This window comes from Grampus griseus, assembly GCF_964374135.1.
Source record: "Grampus griseus genome assembly, chromosome: 3".
Taxonomy (NCBI): Eukaryota; Metazoa; Chordata; class Mammalia; order Artiodactyla; family Delphinidae; genus Grampus; species Grampus griseus.
Genome location: NC_139019.1, coordinates 104,216,290 through 104,242,386, shown reverse-complemented (window position 1 = coordinate 104,242,386; position 26,097 = coordinate 104,216,290). Strand labels below are relative to the sequence as shown.

Genomic DNA, 26,097 nt, shown 5'->3' with positions numbered 1-26,097 from the left:
AGTGGTTGAGAGTCGGCCTGCCGATGCAGGGGACACGGGTTCATGACCCGGTCCGGGAAGATCCCACGTGCCGTGGAGCGGCTGGGCCCGTGAGCCGTGGCTCCTGAGCCTGTGTGTCCAGAGTCTGTGCTCCGCAATGGGAGAGGCCACAAGAGTGACAGGCCCGCGTACCACAAAAAAAAAAAAAGTAAAACTAGATTCCAGAAATACTATCTCCATTTTTTTCCTTTAAAAGGAGTGTCTTCCCCAATTTCTCCTACTGTCCCTAATGTTCCTAAATGGCTTTCTTAAAGATATTTTCAAAGGTCTTATTGTTAATAAGCTAAAAAATATAAAGCACTGAGCATGGTGTCTGGTTCCAAAAAATTAGCTATTATTATGGCTTTTATTAGTGCTATCATTAATGACAACAGAGTACTGAAAACAGGGGAGACCCCAAAATAGTTTGTGTTTATATTCCCCATTGTCAGAGCCTTAAAGAAAAATCTAGTTCAAACAAAAAGCCAAATTATTTTTATCAAAAGTAAAACTGAAACAATGCTTTTCTCCCCCAAAACAGTTCTAAAGTTAAAAGACAGCAGATTAATATTAAAAACAGCTTTTTATTTGTTAATGTCACATAAGAAATTTAAGCAAGTTACACTATCTTAAAAAACACAACTAATGCGTTTTAGGAGAAACCCTTCCCTCCCCCCTCCCCCCATTCCCCTTGTGAATTAAGAATCTAAGAGAAGAAGTAACCATAAAACAAAGTTTTGTGGAATCCTTCATCCAGAGTGCTTACATGATGATTAGGTTAATATTGCCTTCTTACAAAATTTCTCTTTTCTATTTAAAAAAAATTTTTGTAGCCTTGATTGTTTATTACAAAAAAATTCAGTACAAAAGTTCAATATATTGAAAAATGCTTTTCCCCTCCCTCACAGCACCGTTATATATAGCAGAGAATAATCAAGAGCAGATTGCTAATCTAGATGGAGCAATCTTCAAATTAAAACAAATTAAAACACAGTGGTTTATTTACCCTCCCCTCCTCATAGAACTTAAAAAAAAAACCACACATACAAAAAAAATGTCAAAATTTTGAGGGACCCTTTTCAAACAGTACACAGTTCAGTGTCAATTCACATCTTGCAACAAAGTATATGGATATGATTTCTTTTACAAAACGTTCAGTGTCAAAAAAGGAAATTAAGGCCATCAGATTCGCAGCTTAAAAATTCACATAAAGGAAATATAAAAATATTCTGTGCTTCTGAGAAGGCTCTGCACTGCATGTAGGTAAGGATTACCATACTTCTTTATTTTGAGGAAGACAGTTGATGTGAGAAGTTTACATAATTGCACAGCTTCTATTGGAACCTCTTGGGGCTCCCTGATGAGGAAAACAGAAAAAAAAATTAGTGCTAAGAAAATGGATCACGGTATTTTAAAATAAGGCAGAGATACTACAAATTCATTATTACCTAACTTCAAATGGACGTTTATTACTTCTCACTTATCCTTTTAAAACTTCTCTTATGGACTTCTCCCCTAGAATACTCCAACAAATTCCAGAACAGTGATTCTCAACTCTAGCTGCACATTGAGATCCTGAGGAGTTCTTAAAACAAAATTCTGATCTAGGTCCCTAGATCAATTAAATGAGAATTTCTCATTTCGGACTTCCCTTGTGCCACAGTGGTGAAGAATCTGCCTGCCAATGCAGGGGACACAGGTTCAAGCCTTGGTCCGGGAAGATCCCACATGCCACGGAGCAGCTAAGTCCGTGTGCCACAACTACTGAGCCTGAGCTCTAAAGCCCACGAGCCACAACTGCTGAGCCCGCATGACACAACTACTGAAGCCCTCGCACCTAGAGCCCATGCTCCACAACGAGAAGCCACTGCAATGAGAGGCCCACACACCACAACAAAGAGCAGCCCCCGCTCGCTTTAACTAGAGAAAGCCCGCACGCAGCAACAAAGACCCAATGCAGCCAAAAATAAATAAATAAATAATTTTTTTAAAAAATAAATGAGAATTTCTCATTTAACTGGGGAACAGTATCTATTTATATGTAATTTTAAAGCTCCCTAAGAAATCCTAATAAGCAGCTGAAGTTGAAACTTCCTATTCAATAACATCCTTTGGTAACTTAGGAAACAGGAGCTCAGTGGATGGCATTCTGAACAACCACATCAGGAAATATGGCTTGCTGGATCCTCAGCTTTCATATCCTGAAGCATCTGCATTGGGTTCATCTTCAAATGTGAAGTCAAAACGGCTCCCTCTATCCATTTCTTTATCACTCACTAATTCCTTAAAATCTCACAACATGACTGTGAAACACCACTTGACTACTGAAATTGGTTTCTTGAAGGTCAACCAGAAAGACTTCTAATCAACTCAAAAGGCCACTGGATTCATTCTCTAATATGAAGTCAAAATAGTTGATCCATCCTTCCATCTTCCCTCTTTTGAACTTTTTTTTTTTTTTTTTTCAGTACGCAGGCCTCTCACTGTTGTGGCCTCTCCCGTTGCAGAGCACAGGCTCCAGACGCGCAGGCCCAGCGGCCATGGCTCACGAGCCTAGCCACTCCGCGGCATGTGGGATCTTCCCGGACCGGGTCACGAACCCGTGTCCCCTGCATCGGCAGGCGGACTCAACCACTGCGCCAACAGGGAAGTCCTCTCTTTAGAACTTTGATATCATTATTTCTTCTGATCACAAAAGCTAAAAACCTCGCACATCTTTGATTTTTTTTCTTCTCCCCCTCAAGTTCGGTCACTATGCCTTAATTAATGAATCTCCATTTGCATAGTCTCTCAGGGTGTCTGCAATCTCCCTTCTACAGTCATCCCTCTGATATTGTCTCAACTTCTCCTTGCTCCAAAGTGTGCAGAAGCTCCTTCCCTAGGCATTCCAGAGTATGCTGATTTAACACCAACCTCCCCACTTCACTTATCTCTCACTCACACCCTACAAACACAACTGGATGGACAGATATACTTGGTGCTCAAGTCTTGACATATACCCTGTGATGAATTAAAGATCATGATAAATTCTTTGCCACTCCTCCCATTATGAGGTGGAGACTATTTACCCTCCCCTGGAATTGAAGCTGGCCTATGACTTACTTTGACTAAAAGAATATGGGCCTTTAAGAAATCTAATGCTTTCCGTTTTCACTCTCTTGGAAGCCAGCTGCCATGCTGTAAAGAAGATTGGACTAAACAACCAAATGATAAGAAACCACATGGAAACAGACATGGAGAACATTTGAGCCCTAGCCAAGCTTCCAGCTGAATGCAACTGCATGACTGACTTCACTCTCCATTGGGTGGGAACAAATGAATTGCCCAGTGGAGCCCAGTCAAACCACAGAGTCATAGGAATTAAGAAATCAGTTTTAAGTCACTGAGCTTTAATTTAAGGTGGTCTCCTAATGTAGCAACAGATAATTCAAACAACCACAGAACACTACCATCTGCCTTCTAATACTCAAATAATTGCCCATCTTTCAAAATACTGGACAAGCCTATTTTCCAGAGATCTTCTCAACTGTTCTGGTGGCCTAAACAGCCTTCTCCAGCATCTGATCTGCTACAACTCATGCTCTGAACCACTAGCCTGGCACCCTGAGATATCTCTTATATTGTTATTTTACTTCCAGTCATTATAATATTTCAAATAAGGGCAGAAAATGGATCTTGTACCTGTTTCTTGTTAAAGCCAAGTATAAAACACCTGTTCTTAAATATTCCTCCAAAATGTACGAGGAAGTATCCATGCCAAAAATTCATTCTCCTATAACCCACCTCAAGTGGTTCTCAACTCTGGAGGCTGAACACATAAGAAAATGTTTATTTGGAGCAGGACTGGGGCTAATTAAGCAAAACAAACAGATTTATAAATCTGGAGACATGGTGACGACATCTTATAAGGATAAGGGTAGGAATTTTGATTAATGATAGACATGAACAGCTTGAGAATATAAACTGAAGGCTCATTACTTATTAATAATTCCAATTTAATTAATTAAAATCAAATTTGGAGTTTATTTCAAGGACTCTCAAAAGTCCAAGCATCAGCTAAAATCTATCTTGCAATTAAATAATTAAAAACTTAAGACAGCAAGAATTTTGCTTCACACTGAAGCTGAACATTACTCCTTTTTTTTTAATCAGGTAATGATTTTTTAAAATTTAATTTATTTATTTTTTGGCTGTGTTGGGTCTTTCTTGCTGCACATGGGCTTTCTCTAGTTGAAGCGAGCAGGGGCTACTTTTGGTTGCGGTGCACGGGCTCCTTATTGCGGTGGCTTCTCTTGTTGCAGAGCACGGGCTCTAGGCACGTGGCCTTCAGTAGTTGCAGCGCGCGGGCTCAGTAGTTGTGACTGGCGGGCTCTAGAGCACAGGCTCAGTAGTTATGGCTCACAGGCTTAGTTGCTCTGCAGCATGTGGGATCTTCCCCAACCAGGGCTCGAACCCGTGTCCCCAGCACTGGCAGGCGGATTCTTAACCACTCCGCCACCAGGGAAGTCCCTACTCTTTGTTTTTCTTGAGTTTATATGCAGATACCTCCTCCAATTTAGTCATCTAAACTCAATCAAAGAACCCTTCAATAAATAATTTTTAGCATGCATTCCAATCCATATATACTTATTTATGTGGCATACATGCCCTACCATAACATATTACATACATTATAAAACAAAAGACAAAACTGAAATTTGATATGAGAAATAATTTTTAAAAAAGAAGTGCAAACATTTTCTTCCAGTACCCAAATGTACTGTATCTTGAAGATCCCCTCAGGAAAAACAAACCCCACTTGGTAGATCACTGACTTAGTTCATCAAGTAATAGGGAAAAAACAAGCTCCACTACTGGTTTTGGTTTTCATGTAATTCTGTTAATAAAATTTAAAAGACATATATTAAAGTAATACCTGCTGGTGGAAAAGTTCTTCCTCGACAGCCACTTCAGCTGTTTCTTCCTCCTCCTCTTCCTCTTCAGGTATGGTTGTTTTGAAGACTGTACTTCTTTGAGCAACCTCCTAAACACAAGAGTTTGATTTAAGTTAAAACACTGTACTTTGGGACTTCCCTGGTGGTGCAGTGGTTAAGAATCCGCCTGCCAATGCGGGGGACACGGGTTCGATCCTTGTCCCGGAAGATCCCACATGCCGTGGAGCAACTAAGCCTGTGCGCCACAACAAGGGAAGCCACCACAATGAGAAGCCCGCGCACTGCAACGAAGAGTAGACCCCGCTCACCACGACTCGAGGAAGCCGGTGCGCAGCAACAAAGACCAACGCAGCCAAAAATAAAAAATTAATTAATTTAAAAAAAAACCCACTATACTTAAAAATCACAAAGACTGTGGGAGGACATCTTTTCGTTGCGTAAATTTAAGAAACAGCATTCCTATGTCAGGGATTTTTCTTTTCTTTTTTTTTTTTAAGTGGCTCATCAGTAGCTTCAGCTACTGAACAGAAATTTTTGCATAATTAGTAGCAGTTCTTAGATTTTCAATATTCCCTGCAGGGGAGCTACTGGTATCCAATTTGAAATACCTGCTGAGAAGTTCCCACTGCTTTTTATCCCATTCTGTTACTAAGAATTCTGTAAATGATTTGGCACACTAAATTCTTTATAACACTCAACATGAATTCAGCTTAAAGATCTTGGCTCCTAGCAAAGAGAAGGTGCTAAATAAATGCTGAATAAAATGAAGTCAGAGTCTAACTGCTGTGCTCTCAGGGACCTCGGTGGCAAGAGGACCACCTGATGAGTGAGATGAAAAGGACAAACTTTCATTCCTTCAGCAGCTAGTTCCTCTTGAATGAAACAGAATCAAGACACAGGAACACTATTTACTAACAACATACCAGTGAAGTTCCAATGTACTCTGTACAAAAAAACAGAACTCCTATTATTCACTGGAGGCATAACAGAAAGTAACCATTTCCATTTTCTACTGAAAGGCGCAAATACAAATAACTATCCTGTAGAGAATGCTGACTTGCACAAATGCAGCAGTGTTTCTGTTTAAGCACAAGGCTAACCTGATGATCTAGCAGCAAGTAAATGAGTGTGTCCTAGAGTGCTGCAGAACGTCTAATTTTACTCTGTACCATGCATGTCCTAAGGTTACTCAAGAAAGATAACTCCAGATGAAGACACTAAAATCACGTCAGTAAAAGCTTACCTGAAATTTAACACAGACCAGCTAGTTTAAAATGGCAGAGGAAGAAAACCAGAGAACAGTGACAGAGAAATGAGAGTTCTCTTTACAACATGTCCACATATATATTTTATAAATGAAGTAAGGTAGTACAGTAGTATTTTGTAGGGAATTTTGATTATTGTTGCACGGCCGAGGAAGATAGACCATTTTGAGTCTGAATTAGCCAGAAACTTCAATTCTGTGAGATCAGTCCATGTTTATACACACAAATAGTCTTTTCACAAATAACACTTGCTTTAACCAAATTAGTACTAATAAAAAAGCATGTGAATCCTTAGATCAATTACAACTCTTTGAACTAAGATATCCACTGGGGGATGATGGCATACAAAACAGAAAAAAGATTCCCAAAAAGTTTTCAGAGTACCTAGCTTCCCTCAACTCATCTTAAAATGAGGAAAGAAAAGTCAAATAAAATCTGTTATAGAATTCTCACATTTCAGCTTCTAGCAACTCATGACAGTGTATACATCCCATATGGAAACACCGGCTCTTAGAGCTTGTGATGAAACACCAGACTATGAGCCTCAAATGAGAAGCTTAGAAAAGAGCAACTTGCCCAACTTCATTAATTATGAATTACTTCAGCATAATTGCCTTTAATGTAAGCCTGCTGTTAAGCACTTTTCATTTGACAACATTTAAAAATCAGTTAATTTAATGCAGAAAGCCTGTATGGAATATAAGTGAGCTAAATAAATGTCGACAAAATTAAATAGAAAAATAATAAAACAAATTTAGAACCAAAAGTTGCTGGAAGGTTTAGGCCCAGGAAATTATTAGTCAAGGTGCTAAAAGACAAATGTCTTTACCAAAAAATTCCTCTCAGCAAGACACCCAACCCTATCAAGTGCCCTGAAAGGCACACAAAAATGGTCTCTATCAACATGCCATGGGTCTGCCTGGGTAAAGCCCTGGGCACATAAAGGTACACCCATCTCCCCAGCAGTGCTGCAGGGCCAGCTAGCGCCAGCTCACGTGCTGCCTCTTCAACTCCGTGCTCAGTCACAGCGTGTGGGTATCCTGAAATCACCACAGTTCAGCAAATACTAAAAATCAAGGCAGTTTTTGTTGATGAAGGAGCTGACTGTTAAACTAGAATATCTCTGTATACATAAGTAATCATCTGCATATACAAAAATTTCAGTGATGCCTATATTCTAGAAGGTACAGAGAGACTGCTTTATTTTTTATTTCCCTCATTAAAATAACATTTTATTTCTCTATGGTGACATTTGCTGTTTTTCATCCCTAGGACCACCCCTCCCCAGCCATTTCTCAGTAAGAGCCCCCACTTTTACCTGGGTACCCTCTCTCCCATGGAGATGTGACATGTGTGTCACAAGCTGAATGTGATCTAGCCATGGAGAAGGCTCAAGCTCTAACTCTGTTCTCTTGACTCCAGGAACTGGCTCAGAGGTGGGCACATGACCCAGGCTGGTACTACGAGAGCAAAGCCCAGACGAGGACCTGACTAGGCACAATGCTCTTGCCCACGAGAAGTAAACCTAGAATGATGCACCTGAGGAAGACACCCAGGAAACAGACAACATCTCTGGATGGTTGGTTTTGTGAACTCATATATTCCCATTATTTTAAAGCCAGTTTAATTGGGTTTCCTGATATCTCCAATGTCTCAGCAAGAAAATATACGTAAAAAAATTACACTGACTTAAGCCAATTATCTAAACTCTTACAGAAAAGTGGTCTTTATGGTGGTAATTATGAATTATTATAAATATGGTCTGGGATCTATTAATAAACATGGTCTCACAAAATTAAATGAATAAATGCCAAAAGTACTTGCCTGACAATCACAGAAATAAGAACTGTATTCATAATACTTTCCTCATTTCTGACAGAGGTCACTTCATAGAGCCTAACAAGCAGAATGCAGAAGTTTATTAAAAGAACAGGAAAACAAACCAACCAAATAATCCATTATAGAGTTCAGTGGTTTGAATTATGAAGGGAAACCTGAGCTTCATTCAGCTTAATTGAAACATCACTGGTAATACTACCTCCAGACATATCCCATGTCATGGCATCTACTTTTTCACTTGTCGTATCTATTTTGTGCGCTTTTAAACCCGCTGCATTCCAAATATCCTCCTATAAGATCGTTTCTAACTTGGAACACATTTTCACACAGAAAAAGGTGCTGACTAGATTCCATGGTTCATGAAAACCTATTTCATCTACCATAGCCCCTTAAAACTGTGCTTTTCAATCTGGGCAAATCGGCACTCGTAACACTGTTTTGAAAGAGACATGTATTCTGCCAATTTTAGATGTCGAAGGAACTACCAGCATAGGAGCTGCAGTAATTTCAGCACTTGGGCAGCAGCACCAGTGACAACTGGGAAGAATTCCAAAGTGCCGAAGGCAAAAAGCGAGCAGGGCTCCACACAGAGAACAGGAGGAGATCCAGCTCCTCGAAGTTTGTGAATTCCGGAAGGCATCTGTAAACGCCCACACCCTGAGAACCAGCAAGTATTTGGAGGTGAACTGTACTGAAGTCTGCAGTGGAAATCATCAGATGACCTTTCATTTTTAGCCTCAGTCTGAGATAAAGGGCATTCTTCATTCAGCAGACAGTGAATTCCTTACTAAGAGCAGTCTAAACACCAGCAGATGTTTACAGTGAGGGATGGCTGGAAAGATGGCTGGGCAGAGGACTTCTCGTATGCAAACACCTCAGACCCCCAGAATGAATGTTATTAATCACACTTTATTTCTCTGAACTTAAGTAAAGGTCCATGTTTGATTTTCCTAAAATTTTATCCAGCAATTTCTCACTAAGTGCCTATTATGTGCCAGGAAAAATCAGAACAGGTCCTTGCCCTTGACATGCTTATTACTCTAGTGAGAGAGGACAACGTGACAAGCTAGACAAGGTCTGTGCCTGGGCACTATGGGAGCAGAGAAGAAATCCCTAAGGGGATACTGTACTTTGACCTGAAACCACGCCATCCTTGAAGACATTTTCATCTCTTGGTATGTGTGCGTGGCTGGGGGAATTTGGGAGTGTCTTTATGTGACAGTGGGGGTAGGTAAGGTTCTTTGACAAGAGTTCTAGGACTGACGTGCTGAAAACATACACATCAAGCAAATGTACACTCCACAATCCTTAAACTCAGTTTCACGAGCATGTTGAAAGTCAGTAACAAGGTTAATAACCTAAGCATTTACCAGTGGCCAGATACTATTCTGACCATTTCCCAAGGATTGTCTCATTTATATTATTCTCATTATATTATCTTATTTATATTAGTTATCTTGTTATTACTATCTCCACTTTAAAATGATAAAACTAAGAGAGGTGAAGGAACTTACCCAAAGTCACAAAGTCACTGGGCAGTGAAGACAGAAACTGGACACAAACTGACTCTGGAACCTGTACTAACAATCATATTTCATTCCTAAAACCTGGAGTTAGCATCTCTTTCATTGACTCAGCAGCCTTGGTCTGATTTAAGCAATCAGTTACTTCACATTTAAATTTGATTTTTGAAAAGAAATCACACTTGCATGATGAACTCTCAGGTGAAACTGACACTGTGGTACGAACATAGAGAAGAGTCTGGTGGTTGCCAAGGGGGCAGGGGTTGGGGCAGGGATGGGAGTGGGAGGTTGGGATGAGCAGATGCAAACTATTATATATAAAACGGACAAACAACAAGGTCCTATTGCATAGCACAGGGAACTATATTCAATATCCTATGATAAACCATAATGGAAAAGTATTTTAAAAAAAGAATGTACACAGGAATTCCCTGGCAGGCCAGTGGTTAGGACTCCACATTCTCACTGCCAGTGGCCGGGTTCAATCCCTGGTTAGGGAACTAAGATCCCACAGGCTGCGTGGCGTGGCCAAAAAAAAAAAAAAATGTACATATATGTATAACTGAATCACTCTGCCGTACAGCAGTAATTAACACAGCATTGTAAGTCAACTATACTTCAATGAAGAAAAAAAAATTGACACTGTGGTGGTACCGATAAAATGACCATACCTCTCCCTGAGAATTTTTCAATATAACCTTCACATCTTCGCCAGTGCCCCAAGAGTTCTGGTTCTTCCAGATGAGGTCGGTGGGAGGACTGGCTGTGACACCGGCATTTGCAGCCCAGATCTAGAAAGAAAAAAGGAAATCATTCTACACAGAGCCCAGCTTTCCCACGTGCCAATAACAACATAATGATGAGACTTTAACACCTTGTAAGAGGACTGATTCTAAAAGTTCCAGAACTATGGCCTAGCTTTAGACTTGCTATATTAACTAGCTGTATATCCCATAGAGCTTAGCTAGGCCTCAGCTTCCCAGTCTGATAAATAAAAATGTTGACACACGGGACTCTGAAGTGAAGTTGCCTAGATTCACATCCTAGCTCGCCTACATGCCAGCTCACCTTGAGCAAGCTACCTTACTTACCCTCCAATGGTACAGAAATGGTACTGATAATACACTGTTGTGAAGAAAAATGATTACCCACATGGAGGAGATGGCTGACTCAATGAATATAAGCTCTCACTGTTAGCATTCTATTATTCTACGGGTTTCATGAGCCATCCCTTCCGTGTTAGAGCCTTCTACCCCTTCCAATGGTATCCTCCAGCTGCCTATAGCAGGAATTGAGGAGATGACCAACTTCTCTCAAAAGCTCTGCAGCAGACAGCCTATCTAGAATATTCTAATGGAAGGTGGTATATATCCAACCAGAGACAGTGTCATAATACCCCAGTGTCTGAGTCTGAATTCCAAAAAGAATTCAGGAAACAAATAACCCATTATTCAATGGAAAATATGACTGCTACAGAAATAGGCAAAAGAAACAGAAAGATTTCCCTTTTCATAAGCAGGGAAATTCTGCAACATTTTTTATGTATTTACTGGCAGAAGAGCATTGGTAGAATAGAGAACACTTGAGAGTTAGAAAACCTGGGTTTGTATCATGGACATAACACTACACCTCTACAAACCTCTATGTCCTCACTTGTAGGGACACTACTACCAGTCCTGATCTTTCTAAAAGACAATATGAAAAGAGACAGGAAAGTTTTGTACTCCATAAATTGTCTTGCAATATAAAGGGCCATATGATGGCAGAATGAAGACTGGAGATAGTATAAGCAGGTATTCTTTTAAATGGGGAGAAGACCTTATCAATTACTAATTAGGAGAGACCCCTTCCTCTTAAAGTGCTCACTTGAAGCTTCCAGATCTTCCATCACCATTATAAATGGAAAGGGGCAAGGAGCATTACTAGGATAAAACTGAAAAGAGAACTGGATCTGGGCTGACTTTCAGGTTATGTGGAATGTTAATCTAACCTCAAGCTATACTTTTCACTAGTCCATATGGAATCATACAGTTGGTTTAGTGTTTAATAATAATCGTAACACGTCAGTAACCTTACTGGGTAATTTAACCTAAAACTAGTATGTCCTAGAGCTGTGTCGTTCAATATGGTAGCCATATGTGGCTTGTGAGCACTTGAAACATGGCTAGTCCCAACTGAGGTGTGCTGTAAGGGTATCTCAAAGTGTCAAGATTTAGTTTTTTTTTTTTTTTTTTAAAAAGGGATTTCCCTGGTTGTCCAGTGGTTTAGACTCCACGCTCCCAAAACAGGGGGCCCGGGTTCGATCCCTGGTCAGGGAACTAGATCCCACATGCCGCAACTAAGATCCTGCATGCCACAACTAAAGATCCCACATGCTGCAACAAAGATCCTGTGGGCTGCAACTAAGACCCAGTGCAGCCAAATAAATAAATAAATAGATATTTTTTAAAGTGATCTAATAACTTTTATATTCATCAGATGTTGAAATGATAATATTTTAGATATATTGGGTTAAATTTAAAACATAGTTCTAAAGTTAATTTCACATCTTTCTTTTTCACTTGTTTTTAATGCGGCTACAAGAAAATTTAAAATTACATAGTAGTTCCCTTACTTCTGTTCTGGAGGGGGTTTTTTGCTTTTTTTGTTTTTTTTTTTGCGGTACACGGGCCTCTCACTGTTATGGCCTCTCCCGTTGCGGAGCACAGGCTCCGGATGCGCAGGCTCAGCGGCCATGGCTCATGGGCCCAGCCGCTCCGCGGCATGTGGGATCCTCCCAGACCGGGGCACGAACCCGTGTCCCCTGCATTGGCAAGTGGACTCTCAACCACTGTGCCACCAGGGAAGCCCCTGTTCTGGAGTTTTAAACTGATCTTTGCTATTGCCCTGCCTTGTACAATTTTACAGAAATATCACTTATGATTACCACATTCCAAAGAGCTTCTTAACACATTTATGCCAGCTACCAAAGAAAAAAAAAATGCCTTACATTTTTTTATGTGAAAATTGAGTTCTCCACTAGACCTATAGAATATATGTATCTATTTAGTCACTGAGGAACTGTATCCAGTGGAAAAAGCAGATGATTGGCAGAGTGGTTTTATACTTTTAAAGAGATAAAGGGCACGCTCAAATCTGAATCTTCTGAATTAAAAATGTCAGACTCTTTCCATCACATTATGCAGCTTCCGTAAGACACATAACAGGGCTGAGAAATTTCCTCTCATTACAATAATTACTAAAGAAAAGAAAAGATAGCGTGGTTAGGATATCTTTTCCAATTTTTACCCATTATTACAAAATTAGCATCTGATATTTTCACAATGTGGTGGCAAGTTCTATGAATACACTTTTTAAAAGAGAAGTTCTAACCTGTTTCAGCTTTTGATCTTAAACACTCAGTAAGGTCTGTATCAATCATAAAATCTTAAACATGTATTTAATATTTTTACAAAGGAATTGATAAAAGGAGACAGTCACCTCAACTTCTTTAGGGGTGAAGGGGGGGTGTCAGCTGCTAATTTCTACTGGAGTAGAGAAAATAAAAATAATTCAAAGATCAATTCTTTCACTTTTAATAGTCACTTACCACTCTCAATAACAAAGAATTTTAAAAATCTTTAATAGCACTTGTAATTCCCTAATAATGTCAAAAACATTTTAATGCCCATTTCTAAAATGCTTCTCTTTAAGCTAAAATGGTTTTAATTACTTCAACTATTGGTTAAGACAATGAAGTTAAATTAAATGATAACTAAATTAACTTACTGTAACAGTCTGGCCTGCCTTCAGCACATATCTTGAGGTATATTTGTAACTGACTGATGTGTCTCCAATTTTTCTGATCATCTCCCAGCCTCCCATTGGTTGATCCTATTGAAAGAACAAAATAAAACAAGGTCACTTCAAATATACAGAAAGTTATGGAATAATCAAATAAATCAATCCATAGGCAGTTAAACTAAGACAACTTTATGACTGTCTTCCCATGGTTCATATTTTCCTACTATGAAAAGAAAACATGGTTTTGTCATTCAGAAAAACAGAAACTTTGACAATGCTGCAGTTTTAATTATTAAAGTGTTTAATTTTAAAGAGGACAAAACTGCAAGAAAAGGGATGTGTACCAAATTAAATGGTGATATTCAATGCTAGAACAGGTATATAATTTAAATTTACAACACAATCTAGCTTCATAACCACCATTATAAACATCTAATTTTTGATGCTTTAAGCTTTTAAAATATACATATATAAAGCTTGGAAAGAGAAGGAAGAAAATATGTCCTTTTTCTTCTTCATCTGTACCACTTCTGCCCATATTTAACTCTTACCTTAAAGCATAAGGGGCTCAATGACATAATGAGCCAGTCCCAAGCACCGGCTATCAACGCTAGCCCGCAGGCTGCCCAGAGCTGCCTGACTCTCCTGAGGAACGGTGCAGGGTATTAAAGCAATTAGCTGAATTAATTTATTTATATCCATCTCTAACTCAAAGACAGGAGTAAACAAGGCTGAGAGCCAGCTCCAGAATAGCTCCACAAAGCACAGCAATGCCATTTGAAAAACAGCCAAACTACTACAATGGAGTAGCAGTACTCTGTTACAGTACAGAGTAAAGTACTCTGTTCTTTAGTTTCTGAAGTCGTGACTAAGAGGGCTTAGAACCTATGCTCTTCCATATCAGGACTGCTAAAGCTCCTTTGCCCATCCAAAGTATTTATTCATCCACATGCAAGATAGTTTCAATAGCTTTGGTGAGAAAAGGAGTGATTTTACAAACATTTTACAAATCCTGAACATGCTTCTGGAAGTGACATCCATCCCACTGCATCCCCACTACACCCCAGACCTGCCTTCCTCTGGCATCACCTGATACCCCTTCACGACCCCAGCTCAATGATGCCTAGCCAGGGTCTTCCCAAGACCTCCACTACTGAGCTCTCAAAAGCCCCAGCGCAAAAGTTCAGAATTCCCTGCTATGAATATTTTATGTTTACTTTTAAACAAATAATTTCAAGATAGGGCTTCATACTAGTCTTGATATAAATTAAATCAGTACTATTCATTCATTTATTTAGAGAGAAAAACACTCCCTACACGTGTCCGAGTCTGGGCTCGTATTTCCTTCCTTCCATAAAATTAACAGCTGGGAAAGAATATCTACCATCTATATTCATAATCTAACTTCTTCACAAATCTGGCTAGGTAGGACAGGGAATACTAATAATTCATCCTTAGGAAGGCCACGGTGACAAAATGACCAGATGTGAAAAACAGCCCTGGCTCTCTAAAGAAGAGCTAAAGAATAAAATCTTTAAACTACTAAGCGCACCATCCCTCTTCCTCCTCCTATTTAAATTTATACTACATTTCATGAATTTAGGTTAACAAGGAGAAGGAAACTCTTATTCCACAGACTGAATCCAAATAAAGGCTGAGAAGTTATTACAATTGCAAGACACCAATCAGCAAAGCCACGCTGGACAAAAAGGGGTCTGTGTTTCCACCTGTTCGGAAGTGTTCTTCAAGCGGATAAATTTCCCATCAACATCTATCTCTTCAATGCAGACATTCCCAGTGGCTGAGGCAGAATGAGAGATGCTGACACTACTGCTGGCCTCGGATTCTTCCACGTCCACTCTCTTCCGCTTCCCTCTGGTTGTACGCACGCTGCGACTCGAGGATGCGCGTGATACTGTCACACGGGAAGAAGGGCTCGGAGAGAGCTTCAATCTACATGGAGGAATAAAACATTCCAATTATGAAACACATATGCCCTTCCTACCTTAAAAAAAGGATATTAATATCCTGTACATGCATTACTAAAGCAAAACATTAATGACAATCTGTTAGACAAAGCCAACATACATTTTTTTTTTTTTTGCAGTACGCAGGCCTCTCACTGTTGTGGCCTCTCCCATTGCAGAGCACAGGCTCCAGATGCGCAGGCTCAGCGGCCATGGCTCACAGGCCCAGCCACTGCGCGGCATGTGGGATCTTCCCAGACCAGGGCATGAACCCGTGTCCCCTGCATCGGCAGGTGGACTGTCAACCACTGCACCACCAGGGAAGCCCCAACATATATCTTAACGAAGAGAAACTTATTTGTGCTACAATGCCCACTGTCATACTTTTTTTTCTTTTTAAAAAAGTATTATTTGAATGTTTTAGGTAGGAATAGACTATAACCATAATGCAGGAAGTTTGGAAAACCAGGGGGTGGGGAGATGAGGGGAGGACATTGGGGTGAACATGTCATCTACCACCACCCTACCACAACCCCTGTTACACTTAGTACACTTTCCTTAAGTTTTTCATACCTGCATTTTCTTTTTACAAAATTACAGTCACAATGTATACAATACTGAAATTAAATGGCTTTTATTCTAAATCAGACACTTTCCCTTTGGAACTTTTTTCTCAGAAAAGGTATAAAAGGATTAGTACACTAACCAGATTTGAAAAATAAGTATAAAGTCTCTTTCAGCAAATCTGATATTTTGCAACATATTAAATTATCAAAACATTTTAAATCTCAAAGGAAAGACTCTATCCTGACAGAGTTCAGCATTTAAAATAATAAGACTGCTTGAACAACTTCTACTGTTGAGGTAAAAGTATGATCTATTACTACCTATCTCTACAGCTAGGTATTAAAAGAAACAAGAAAATATTTAAAGTTGCCTTAATTGTTAAAAAAAAAAAAACAAACCTATTTACTTTTCTTTAAATAGAAAGGGTGGGGGCAAAAAGCAGACTATGAGGTAGGGTGACAACTAAGTTACTCACCTTTCTTCTTCGCCTTCTAAGAGCTTCCTGTACGCACTGATTTCCATGTCCAGGGCTAACTTTACATCAAGAAGTTGTTCATAATCGTTCAGCTGTTGCTGCATCTGATCCCATATTTCCGCCATCTCTCTCTCTTTGTCAGACAGCATGCGGCGAGAGTTGTCTCTTTCTTTAGCAAGCAAGTCCTCCAACTCTTGAATCCTCTCCAAACATGCTCTAGACTTAAGATTCAAGGGAACACATTTACTTTCTAGGAACATTCCAACAGTAGCACAAGGCAGCTATTCTAAACTATTTCCTAGACTGGAACAAATCCAATCTCTGACACCAGAATCCAAGAAAATTTTTATTTTAAGAAATTAAAACCCAAAAATTTCTCCAATACAAAATACAGCCCTCAGGAAAGTTTTATCTTATAAAAAGGCTAGAAAAAGATATATTCCTCAAATCTGTCATAAATGTACATATAATTTTTCTTTACTTGACCAAATAAAACAAAATTGTAAGCTGTGGTTTTAGTAAAAGTCAAGTCTGGCTCCCCTACAAACCAGTGAGCTCAAAAGAATAAAGTAACAAAAGTAAAGAATTAAAAGACAGAAAACTCATTGACAAAAGAAACCTAGTATCTTTTGGAGAAATGCTGGAACTGTTCAGAAACTGAAGAAAAGCGATTCCAGTTACCACTTTAGAACTGTTGTTCTTTCCCACGCTCAATCAGCATGCAAAGACTATATGATATATGGTAGTCTGGAAATATTATTGTAAACATAGAAACTTCATATTTGGTATTAAAAAAATGAAAAATCACACATCCTATACCAGAAGGTTCATCTTAGAAACCCTGTGGTTCACTAGGTAATTATTCATCTGTATTTCTCCAAGACAGAATTCATCTCCATAACCTCAGAAAATAACAAAGGTAATCAACTCAGAAAGACTGATGTATAGCTTAGGCCCTTAAATCACAAGTACCTGCACATCAAAGCAGGAGAGAAAGGGCACATACTGTGCAAAAGTTAAATCTAGAAGGCTAAAGATAAAAAGGAGCTCTATGTTATGCAGAAACACTACACTCCAGGTTAGTGAATTTATTTCTCACAGGGGTACAGATTAAAAAATCTGAAATTACTTTGCATGTATACTGGGGCTGGATAAATAAGTAAATGGGATGGCAGAAGCCAGGTTTCTTACTCTCAGAGAGCAGTTACAGGTAAGCAAGGAAGGAAGCCTAAAGTGAACCCAGTGGTACAGGGTTAGAGTCAGAGACATATGTATAAACTCTTGGTTACCTTAATATAAACACAAGTGGACAGAGATACAATTACAGATAAATGTGTAAACATAGGTTAGCATATACACATTTATTACATAGCTCTGCCCACAAGCAGGCCTAGAAGCAATGACACCCCAATACCAATGAGCATACTCAGTGCCCAGATCTTAATTCTAGACGCCACTCTTCAATAAAAAGAACCAGGGCTACTTGCAGAAATAGCTGATTCTAGAGCTGGGGCAGGGAAAATACAAGATGAGCCTAGAGCATCTTATAGAACCAGAAAGTAAAGAAGTGCTCAAAAAAAGGAGGAGCATGGTAGCCAATCTGACAGAACTCCTTATAGCCAAAGCTAGAACAATCTGAGCCAGTAAAACAATGTAGTATTCGATATTGTGTTAAAAAACATTTTATAAAAACATTTCCATGAGTCCATACTGATATAAACAAATGAATGAATAAATAAATATACAAATAGGGGGAAAAAAGATGAATCTTTACAAAAGAATTCCATTTAATAAAGGTAAATACTTTCTTCAGGGTGTGGAGCTAAATTCCTGCCCTTTACCCTTGAGAGTGGGATGGACTCAGTGACTTGCTTCCCAAGAACAGAGTATGGAAAGGCAAAAATAGTAACTTAACAGTGGAGAAACCTGGCAAACACTGTCTTAATCAATGGTAAGGGTTAACATCACCAGTGATGTTGTGTGTATGTCACGTAATCCCTGATATGATGTAACAAGAAGGGCACTTAAAATCCATAACCCCAGGCTGATCATGAGAAAAGCACCAGACAAACTTAGATTGGGGGACAGTCTACAGGACACCTGGCCAGTTCTTCTCAAGACTTTCAGGGTCATGAAAAACAAAGAAAGCCTAAGAAACTGTCACAGACCAGAGGAGACTTACAGAGACCTGTGGTATCCTAAAACACAAAAACTACAGTACAGCCTAGAGTATAGTTGATAGTAATGTACCAATGTCAGTGTCTTAGTTTTGACAAATGAACCACAGTCACCTAAGATGCTAACAATGGGGGGAAAACTCAGGGAGGGAAATAAGGGAACTGTCTGTACCAGCTTTCTAACTTTTCTGTAAAGCTACAATTATGCCAAAATAAAAAGGTTATCTAAAAAATAATCAACCAGGGACTTCCCTGGTGGCGCAGTGGTAAAAAATCCACCTGCCAACGCAGGGGACTTCAATCCCTGGTCGGGGAAGATCACATGCCACGGAGCAACTAAGCCCGTGCACCACAACTACTGAGCCTGTGCTCTAGAGCCCATGCACTACAACTACTGAAGCCGGTGCACCCTAGAACCCACGCGCCGCAACTACTGAGCCCACGCGCCGCAACTACTGAGCCCACGCACTGCAACTACTGAAGACAGCACGCTCTAGGGTCCTCACGCTGCAACTACTGAAGCCCACGTGCCTAGAAACCATGCTCGGCAACAAGAGAAGCCACCACGTTGGGAAGCCTGCACACTGCAACGAAGAGTAGCCGCTGCTCACTGCAACTAGAGAAAGCCCATGTGCAGCAATGAAGACCCAACACAGCCAAAAAAATTTTTTTAATTAAAAAAAAATCAACTAATCAATTTATTAAAATCCAGAGACATTCTATATCAGAAGCAGGCATTCATCTCAAGAGTGATACTAAATAAAATCCTGCCTCAGAGAATTTGCATTTAACTGCATTTGCAAAAAACCAGGCTATAAACTGAGAAATCCATTTCTTCTCCCTCTCAGGCTTATGATTTTTTTTGGAGGAAGAAAATATAAGAAGTGTAAAATGTGTCCTCTTTGGGAACTCCCTGGCGGTCCAGTGGTTAGGATTCCTCACTTCCACTGCAGGGGGCACGGGTTCAATCCCTGGTCAGGGAACTAACATCCCGCAGGCCATGCAGTGTGGCCAAAAAAAATAAATAAAACGTCTCCTCTTCAATCAATCTCTTCACTTTTATCTCCCATGTGGGAGAAACAGATGGGCAACAACGTGGAATCTAAAGGGACATAAATCACCCAAGATTCAGACTTAATTTCTGAGCCTCAATTTGTAAACACCAAAATGTCTCTATTTGGCCGCCTTTGATGTTATAGAGTTCTTTAAGAGGGAAAAATCACAATCTAGGTATAAATAAGTTTTAAAGTTACTCTGAGCCATTTTGTATTTTAAATAGAAATAGTTAAATGTAGTTTAAATAGCTGCTCTACACCTGCTTTGTAGTGAAATACAACAAAGAACACAACATGAGAGATAGACCTAGATTCTTCTTCCTGATTCTGCCATTAGCTGTAACATACCTCACTAAACTGGTATCCACATTAGGAAAACGAAGAGGTCTAACTAAACTATCTGTTAAGATTCTGCCTGTAACTCTACAGGCAGATAGAGTTAATATTTTACTAACTGGTTTCTAATGGTCTTCGGTTTTCTTTGTTTTAAAGTATGTAACATAATTGTACCAGTTTATTATGATCTAGCTGCAACAGAAGTTTCCAGAGTTCAGGTGTTAGAAAAACAAAAAGTAGAGGTAATCTCAAAGTGCCACTGTAGACTCTTTTGCCACTCAAACAGTCTCTGACCAATCAATTAATTTGGCCAAAGTCAAACATCTAGATAGAAATGAAAGAAATGCTATAAGCAATGTACGAAACTCCTAATTCCAAAACATAAAAACACTATCATATATATATATATATATATATATATATATCTTAAAAAATATTTTCTAAGTCAGCATTTTTTTTTTGCGGTACGCAGGCCTCTCACTGTTGTGGCCTCTCCCATTGCAGAGCACAGGCTCCGGACGCGCAGGCTCAGCGGCCATGGCCCACGGGCCCAGCCGCTCCACGGCATGTGGGATCTTCCCGGACCGGGGCACGAACCCGTGTCCCCTGCATCGGCAGGCAGACTCTCAACCACTGCGCCACCAGGGAAGCCCTTTTCTTTCTTTTTTTGAATTTTATTTTATTTTATTTTTATACAGCAGGTTCTTCTTAGTTATCCATTTTATACATATTAGTGTATATATGTCAATCCCAATCTCCCAGTTCGTCACACCACCACCACCACCCCCTGCCACTTTCTCTTTCTTTCCTTTTTTCTCTCTTTCCCTCTGAGCCATATGGCTGACAGGGTCTTGGTGCCCCAGCCAGGTGTCAGGCCTTTGCCTCTAAGGTGGGAGAGCCAAGTTCAGGACATTGGTCCACCAAAGACCTCCCGGCTCCACATAATATCAAACAGCAAAAGCTCTCCCAGAGATCACCATCTCAACGCTAAGACCCAGCTCCACTCAACGACCAGCAAGCTCCAGTGATGGACACCCTAAGCCAAACAACTAGCAAGACAGGAACACAACCCCACCCATTAGCAGAGAGGCTGCCTAAAATCAGAAGTTCACAGACACCCCAAAACACACCACTGGATATGGTCCTGCCCACCAGAAAGACAAAATCCAGCCTCATCCACCAGAATACAGGCACTAATCTCCTCCACCAGGAAGCCTACACAACCCACTGAACCAACTTTAGCCACTGGGAGCAGACACCAAAAACAACGGGAACTATGAGCCTGCAGCCTGTGAAAAGGAGACCCCAAACACAGTGAGTTAAGCAAAATGAGAAGACAGAGAAATAATGCAGCAGATGAAGGAGCAAGGTGAAAACCCACCAGACCAAACAAATGAAGAGGAAACAGGCAGTCTACCTGAAAAAGAATTCAGACAAATGATAGTAAAGATGATCCAAAATCTTAGAAATAGAATGGAGAAAACACAAAAAATGTTTAACAAAGACCTAGAAAAACTAAAGAACAAAACAAACAATGATGAACAACACAATAAATGAAATTAAAAGTTCTCTAAAAGGAATCAATAGCAGAATAACTGAGGCAGAAGAACGGATAAGGGACCTGGAAGATAAAATAGTGGAAATAACTACCGCAGAGCAGAATAAAGAAAAAAGAATGAAAAGAATTGAAGATGGTCTTAGAGACCTCTGGGACAACATTAAACGCACCAACACACGAATTACAGGGGTCCCAGTAAGAAGAGAAAAAGAAAGGGACTGAGAAAATATTTGAAGAGATTATAGTTGAAAACTTCCCTAACATGGGAAAGGAAATAGTGAATCAAGTCCAGGAAGTGCAGAGAGTCCCATACAGGATAAATCCAAGGAGAAACACGCCAAGACACATATTAATCAAATTATCAAAAATTAAATACCAAGAAAACATATTAAAAGCAGCAAGGGGAAAGCAACAAATAACATACAAGGGAATCCCCATAAGGTTAACAGCTGATCTTTCAGCAGAAACTCTGCAAGCCAGAAGGGAGTGGCAGGACATATTTAAAGAGATGAAAGGGAAAAAACTACAACCAAGATTACTCTACCCAGCAAGGATCTCATTCAGATTCGACAGAGAAATTAAAATCTTTACAGACAAGCAAAAGCTAAGAGAATTCAGCACCACCAAACCAGCTTTACAGCAAATGCTAAAGGAACTACTCTAGGCAGGAAATACAAGAGAAGGAAATGACCTACAATAACAAACCCAAAACAATTAAGAAAATGGTAACAGGAACATACATATCAATAATTACCTTAAATGTAAATGGATTAAATGCTCCAACCAGGGCTTCCCTGGTGGCACAGTGATTCAGAGTCCACCTGCCGATGCAGGGGACACGGGTTCATGCCCCGGTCCGGGAAGATCCCACATGCCACGGAGCGGCTAGGCCCGTGAGCCATGGCCACTGAGCCTGCGCGTCCGGAGCCTCAACGGGAGCGGCCACAACAGTGAGAGGCCTGTGTACCGCCAAAAAAAAAAAAAAACAGCTCCAACCGAAAGACATAGACTAGCTGAACGGATACAAAACCAAGAGCTGTATATACGCTGTCTACAAGAGACGCACTTCAGACCTAGTGACGCATGCAGACTGAAAGTGAGGGGATGGAAAAAGATATTCCATGCAAATGGAAATCAAAAGAAAGCTGGAGTAGCAATTCCCATATCAGACAAATTAGACTTTAAAAAGAGACAAAGAAGGACACTACATAATGATCAAGGGATAGATCCAAGAAGAAGATATAACAATTGTAAATATTTATGCACTCAACATAGGAGCACCTCAGTACATAAGGCAAATGCTAACAGTCATAAAAGGGGAAATCGACAATAACACCATCATAGTAGGGGACTTCAACACCCCACTTTCACCAATGGACAGATCATCCAAAATGAAAATAAATAAGGAAACACAAGCTTTAAATGATACGTTAAACAAGATGGACTTAACTGATATTTATAGGACATGCCATCCAAAAACAACAGAATGTATTTTCTTCTCAAGTGTCCACGGAACATTCTCCAGGATATATCATATCTTGGGTCACAAATCAAGCCTTGGTAAACTTAAGAAAATTGAAATCAAGTATCTTTTCCGACCACAACGTTATGAGACTAGATAACAATTACAGGAAAAAAATCTGTAAAAAATACAAACACATGGAGGCTAAACAATACACTACTACCTAACCAAGAGATCACTGAAGAAATCAAAGAGGAAATCAAAAAATACCTATAAACGAATGACAATGAAAACACAACAACCCAAAACCTATGGGATGCAGCAAAAGCAGTTCTAAGAGGGAAGTTTACAGCAATACAATCCTACGTCAAGAAACAACAAACATCTCAAATACACAACCTAACCTTACACCTAAAGTAATTAGAGAAAGAAGAACAAAAAAACACCAAAGTTAGAAGGAAAGAAATCATAAAGATCAGATCAGAAATAAATGAAAAAGAAATGAAGGACACAATAGCAAAGATCAATAAAACTAAAGCTGGTTCTTTGAGAAGATAAACAAAATTGATAAATCATTAGTCAGACTCATGAAGAAAAATAGGGAGAAGACTCAAATCAATACAATTAGAAATGAAAAAGGAGAAGTAACAACTGACACTGCAGAAATACAAAAGATCATGAGAGATTACTACAAGCAACTATATGCCAATAAAATGGACAACCTGGAAGAAATGGACAAATTCTTAGAAAAGCACCACCTTCCGAGACTGAACCAGGAAGAAATAGAAAAATTTAAATAGACCAATCACAGGCACTGAAATTGAGACTGTGATTTACAATCTTCCAACAAACAAAAGCCCAGGACCAGATAGCTTCACAGGCAAATTCTACCAAACATGTAGAGAAGAGCTAACACCTATCCATCTCAAACTCTTCCAAAATACAGCAGAGGGAGGAACACTCCCAAATTCATTCTATGAGGCCACCATCACCCTGATATGAAAACCAGACAAAGATGTCACAAAGAAAGAAAACTACAGGCCAATATCACTGATGAACATAGATGCAAAAATCCTCAACAAAGTACTAGCAAACAGAATCCAACAGCACATTAAAAGGATCATACACCCTGATCAAGTGTGGTTTACCCCAGGAATGCAAGGATTCTTCAATATATGCAAATCAATCGATGTGATACACCATATTAACAAACTGAAGGAGAAAAACCATATGGTCATCTCAATAGATGCAGAGAAAGCTTTCGACAAAATTCGACACCCATTTATGATAAAAACCCTCCAAAAAGTAGGCATAGAGGGAACTTACCTCAACATAATAAAGGCCATGTATGACAAACCCACAGCCAACATCGTTCTCAATGGTGAAAAACTGAAAGTATTTCCTCTAAGATCAGGAACAAGACAAGGTTGTCCACTCTTACCACTATTATTCAACATAGTTTTGGAAGTTTTACCCACAGCAATCAGAGAAGAAAAAGAAATAAAAGGAATCCAAATCAGAAAAGAAGAAGGAAAACTGTCACTGTTTGCAGATGACATGATACTATACATAGAGAAGAATCCTAAAGACACTACCAGAAAACTACTAGAGCTACTCAATGAATTTGGTAAAGTAGCAGGATAGAAAATTAATGCACAGAAATCTCTGGCATGCCTATACACTAATGATGAAAAATCTGAAAGAGAAATTAAGGAAACACCCCCATTTACCACTGCAACAAAAAGAATAAAATACCTAGGAATTTACCTACCTAAGGAGACAAAAGACCTGTATGCAGAAAATTATAAGACACTGATGAAAGAAGTTAAAGATGATACAAATAGATGGAGAGATATATACCATGTTCTTGGACTGGAAGAATCAACATTGTGAAAATGAGTATAGTACCCAAAGAAATCTACAGATTCAATGCAATCCCTATCAAACTACCAATGGCATTTTTCACAGAACTGGGACAAAAAATTTCTCAATTTGTTTGGAAACATAAAAGACCCCAAATAGCCAAAGCAATCTTGAGAAAGAAAAACGGAGCTGGAGGAATCAGGCTCCTGGACTTCAGACTATACTACAAAGCTACAGTAATCAAGACAGTATGGTACTGGCACAAAAACAGAAATATAGATCAATGGAACAGGATAGAAAGCCCAGAGATAAACCGACACACCTATGGTCACCTTATTTTTGATAAAGGAGGCAAGAATATACAAAGGAGAAAAGACAGCCTGTTTGATAAGTGGTGCTGGGAAAACTCAACAGCTACATGTAAAAGAATGAAATTAGAACACTCCCTAACACCATACACAAAAATAAACTCAAAATGGATTAAAACCTAAATGTAAGGCCAGACACTAACAAACTCTTAGAGGAAAACATAGGCAGAACACTCTATGACATAAATCACAGCAAGATCCTTTTTGACCCACCTCCTAGAGAAATGGAAATAAAAAAATAAACAAATGGGACCTAATGAAACTTCAAAGCTTTTGCACAGCAAAGGATACCATAAACAAGACCAAAAGACAACCCTCAGAATGGGAGAAAATATTTGCAAATGAAGCAACTGACAAAGGATTAACCTCCAAAAGTTACAATCAGCTCACGCAACTCAATATCAAATAACAAACAACCCAATCCAAAAATGGGCAGAAGACCTAAATAGACATTTCTCCAAAGAAGATATACAGATTGCCAACAAACACATGAAAGGATGCTCAACATCACTTATCATTAGAAAAATGCAAATCAAAACTACAATGAGGTATCATCTCACACTGTTCAGAATGGCCATCAACAAAAAATCTACAAACAATAAATGCTGGAGAGAGTGTGGAGAAAAGGGAACCCTCCTGCACTGTTGGTGGAATGTAAAATGATACAGCCACTATTGAGAACAGTATGGAGGTTCCTTAAAAAACTAAAAATAGAATTACCATATGACCCAGCACTGCCACTACTGGGCATATACCCAGAGAAAACCATAATTCAAAAAGAGTCAGGTACCACAATGTTCATTGCAGCTGTATTTACAATAGCCAGGACATGGAAGCAACCTAAGTGTCCATCAAGAGGTGAATGGATAAAGAAGATGTGGCACATATATACAATGGAATATTACTC

At 39.4% G+C, this 26,097-nt stretch overlaps 1 protein-coding gene across 1 annotated transcript in view; it reads right to left on the bottom strand.

The window, feature by feature from the left end:
• Window positions 1-782: 782 nt before the first annotated feature.
• The window catches only part of LMNB1 (lamin B1), a 33,543-nt gene continuing 8,228 nt past the window's right edge, over window positions 783-26,097 (bottom strand). The window contains exons 5-10 of the mRNA XM_082651249.1: window positions 16,372-16,592; window positions 15,090-15,315; window positions 13,348-13,452; window positions 10,251-10,370; window positions 4,934-5,041; window positions 783-1,375 (exon numbers count right to left, since the gene is read on the bottom strand). Coding sequence (XP_082507375.1) covers window positions 1,334-1,375; window positions 4,934-5,041; window positions 10,251-10,370; window positions 13,348-13,452; window positions 15,090-15,315; window positions 16,372-16,592 — 822 coding nt within the window. The 3' untranslated portion in view covers window positions 783-1,333. The remainder of the gene's footprint in view (window positions 1,376-4,933; window positions 5,042-10,250; window positions 10,371-13,347; window positions 13,453-15,089; window positions 15,316-16,371; window positions 16,593-26,097) is intronic.